This window comes from Melanostigma gelatinosum (genome assembly GCF_949748355.1).
Source record: "Melanostigma gelatinosum genome assembly, chromosome: 8".
Lineage (NCBI taxonomy): Eukaryota > Metazoa > Chordata > Actinopteri > Perciformes > Zoarcidae > Melanostigma > Melanostigma gelatinosum.
In genome coordinates this window covers 1633349-1637462 of record NC_136641.1, presented here as the reverse complement: position 1 = coordinate 1637462, position 4114 = coordinate 1633349, and the positions used below count along the sequence as shown (strand labels likewise).

General features: G+C 42.6%; 1 protein-coding gene across 1 annotated transcript in view; it reads left to right on the top strand.

Moving 5' to 3' along the window:
- The window catches only part of LOC306781247 (organic solute transporter subunit alpha), a gene marked incomplete at both ends in the record, with an annotated part of 5593 nt that extends 2611 nt beyond the window's left edge, over nt 1-2982 (top strand). The window contains 4 exons of the mRNA XM_079274003.1: nt 55-210; nt 501-612; nt 1364-1616; nt 2570-2982. Of these exons, the coding sequence (XP_079130129.1) occupies nt 55-210; nt 501-612; nt 1364-1616; nt 2570-2982 (934 nt within the window). The remainder of the gene's footprint in view (nt 1-54; nt 211-500; nt 613-1363; nt 1617-2569) is intronic.
- Nucleotides 2983-4114: the final 1132 nt, after the last annotated feature.

Here is a 4114-nt window from a genome sequence, read left to right as displayed (position 1 = left end):
AATCCTGAATGCTGTCACACGTCTGCTCCTGTCTAAATGCGTGTGTCTGTGCAGGTATCACTCCATCACCTTGCTGAAGTTCATGGGACTGATCACAGACTTCTTTGGAGGGAAAGCTTGTATGCTGGCTGCTTTGTCTGGACAGCAGGTATCTCCAGACCCTTTCCCCTGTTGCTGCTGCTGCTGTCTCCCAATGGTGGCCATCAGCAGGTACACCAGACAAACACCTGCATCCAATCTGGGATTTTTAAAATTGTATTTAATTTGAGTCAACGATTTTTTATTTGGAGCCAACATGTCGCGGCTATCACAGGTACAGCATCTTCAGAGAGATTTTAGATGGTGGCAGCTCTGTGTTTGTGTTTATAAAGGTTGACAATACCTCAATGAAGTGCATACACATGCATACATGTATTTTCAACAGTTTCATGTGATTGTATGAAATGTTGTCTGTAGACAACGTGACTTGACGTACAGCTCCGTCCCTCTCTTGTGTGTAGCAGCAGCCGTGGCTGGATGATGGCTGCTGTGCTGCAGCTCTCTGTTGTCCGCAGCATCTTGTTCTTTGTCACTCTGGTCCTGTGGACAGATGAACAGTATGACTATGGTGATGTGAGTTATTTATTTAGACCTCGATCTGTACTTATTCTCCCAGCCAGCATGAGGTAGTCAAGCTGTAGCCTGTGGTGGTGTAATGTACTATATTTTGTAGTATTTTCCTTCTATGCTCTGCTTAAACGCAGTTCATGTATCATATATATATATATATTTTTTTTTTATGACAGTAGGTTTCTAGTCTAGATGTTTTTTCAGTGCTTTACCTCTTTAGGACATTTGATATTTCCCCCCTTACTGAGTCTATATTAGAGTGTTTACAACATTGTGAAATCAGCAAATGTGAGTTAGCAAATGTTTGCATTGAAATCGTGATGCTAACTTATTTAAAGCAATGTGTAGTTCGGTATAAACCACAGCTCTTCATTCATTATGGTTTTTGACTATTGAAGGGATTAGAAGGCTTGAGAGTTGTTGAGATGGAAACTGACAAACAGCATATAGCGAAAAAATGTCCCTTCGCAACTATCTATCTATCTATCCACCCACCCATCCATCCATTCGTCCACCCACCTATATATCTATCTATCTATCTATCTATCTATCTCATAAACAAGATCAATAGCCTCACTAATGGACTCGCTTTTCAGATCGTCCAACAGTGTACGTTCATTCCATTCAAACTGACAAACACTGAAATCATCTGTTTGGAGTGAGCTCACCGTATACTCTTGAAGAGGCCATGCTCTAAATAGCACTGGATAAATCAAAGGATAAAAATGATGACAACCACCTTCTTGTTCCCTAGGTGGATTCAGTCAACCCCAACCTGTATGTGAACGGTATCATATGCGTGTCGACCTTCGTGTCCTTCTACGGCCACCTTCTCTTTTACAAAGCCACTAAGAGTGCTTTACATGGCTATGGGCTGAGAGCCAAGTTCATCTGTGTCATTGTGGTGTTGGTGCTGTGTGGCCTGCAGAGTGGCATCTTAGAGACTATGGGTGCTCTGGAGGTTATCCCCTGCACACCACCCTTCTCTGTCCTGACCAGGTCCCAGTGTAAGTCACAGCACATCTGTTTTGAATCATGTTCACTCAGCCCGTTCATTTGGCGTGCAACAGCATCGCATCCTTTTACGATTTATAATCTGTACTGACTACAATTTAAACGCATACACATGAATATAATATGCTCAGAGCAAGTGAGGTAGTGTAAAATGTGAGAAAGACTACTTCTGATGGATGGATCAAACAAACACAGGACTATCACCCAGGAGACAGGTGTTTTCCTGATGATTGGCAGTTTCAACCTTGTCTGTGTCGATGTGTCCTCGGCAAGACAGGAAATAGTTTAGTCCTGATGAGGTGGCACCGAGTAGTGTGGGAATGTGTGTTAGTCATGATATGTATTGTGAAGCGCTTTGAGTAATCGGAAGACCAGAAAGGCCCTATAAAGGTCCATCAGCCATTTGCCATATCAAATCGAAACAATTTAACTACATATAACATATCATACACAAATACATATTAATTTAGATGCATGCATGCATTGCCGTGTTCACATGTTTATCAACAAATACAGTTGCTGCATTCATACGTTTGGGACTGCACACAACACGTGTCCACGCGAACCTCCACAGAAACGGGCAGATGCCAAAATGTACGTCATGCGTACCTTCATGACTACGCAGACAATCAAAATGTCATTTGAGTTTAGTTCTTTTCAGATCTTTCCTTTACTCTGTGAAAGCTAAATCACTGACTGAAGCTGCAGCTTTGTAGAGGGGTACAACAAAAGATGACTGGTTTCTTTACTCACCTCTAAAAAAGGCTTACAGACTAATTCTGTGGCATGACATCATTTAATTACAAATACAAAACCTTTAAGAAAAACTAAAATGGGTCTTTTGACAGACAAGTTGAAGAGAAGGCAATGATGCGGCTGTTTCCTCTGTGATAACTCTATGTCATCATTGAAGACATTGGCTGTTGTGTTCTCTGTTCAACCACAGTGATCTACCACTACTGTGTGATTGTGGAGATGTTCTGCATCGGCCTGTATGCCCGCCACACTTTCCGTAAGGTGGAGCAGAGCGTGGTGGAGGATGTGGAGGGGCCCGTCAGAGTCTGGCAGGAGGAAAAGGCTGTTCAAACAGATGACGATCAGATGACACATCACAGGCCCGGCCTGCTCGGCCGCTGCCTCGTCAGTGCCTCCAATCCCAGTAACAGCAGCGACAGCGAGGACAGCCTGTGTAGGATAGAGCATGCACCTCTGGATGGTTTCCTCTTCCCTCAGGCCAGAGGTCAACAGCCAGGCAGGCCAGAACCAGTGGAACTCAGGTTTGCAGAGGAACCGGGTGTAGATCTGACCCACATTACTGTCAGGGCTGATATTAACTATCAGGATGTCACTGTGGTTTGACCAACTATGGAGGACCTTTAATAAAAGACTGAATACGTTTACATTCAGCCACTGAAGATGCTGGTACTGAAGAGGGTCTGTGTGGGGCCCCAAGGACCTGGACTATGATAAATAGAGCAAAAAGTGACACATTTACCCAACATATAGGAAACTGTGCCAACTGTAAACTGCTGGCACAGGCTGTACTAGAATGAGGATCAATGTAGAAGTGGAAATGTTGTTCTTTGTAATCCCTGGATGTGTTTTGTTATGTATTCTTTATATGTTTTGCTTTGCAGTTGTGTATACCTCACACACGAATCCTCATAATTTGTGGGAAATAAAAGGCATGCTGAATACATGAGAAGAAACGGTGGCCCTTTAAAGTCCTGTGCCACAATATACAGATTGCCTGCAGCATTGCTTCTCCTCCATCTACTGTGGCTTGGATATCATTTAAATGTGGCTTTTGGTGAAAGTGTCTGCCAAATGAATGATAGCTTTTTCCCCACTGGTTCTACATTTAAAGTCCAACTGAAATGAAATTACATCTTTGTTTGATGTACTAGTAACTACAGCATACATGTCTGATGTGTAAATCACATAAAACCATAACAATATTTTTCAGTTAAATGACACCCCATGGCATGACTCATCAGCTCTGTGTATGAATATTGAATCCAGCCAATCAAATCATCCATCATCTTTCCGCTTATCCTTTACAGCAGGGGTGTTCAATGTTTTTCAGGCCAAGGACCCCCAAACTGATAGAGAGATGGAGCAGGGACCCCCGACTATATATATTGTATAAGATTGTGTTTTATATTAAACTGGGCCTAGTGCCATGTATAAACATACCTCTTTATTGTGCATTCAATATACAGGTTCATATATTCATGTTTTTATTTTAAACATGTGCAAGGTACAGTGAGTAGGGAGGCCGTGCCACTGTGAGGAATTTCAAAGTTTCAAAGTGCTCCTAATTATGGATATTATGCGATACAGTATATTTACTTGTAGGAGTCTGGTCATTTCATACATTAAGTGTCTGTGAGCGGGGGTTGTGTGAAAGTCGCTGCGTGACAATAGGTCAAGGGCCAAGGAGGGGCTTATTGGACTTCAGCCAATCAATGAGCTGATCGATGAGCTGAGA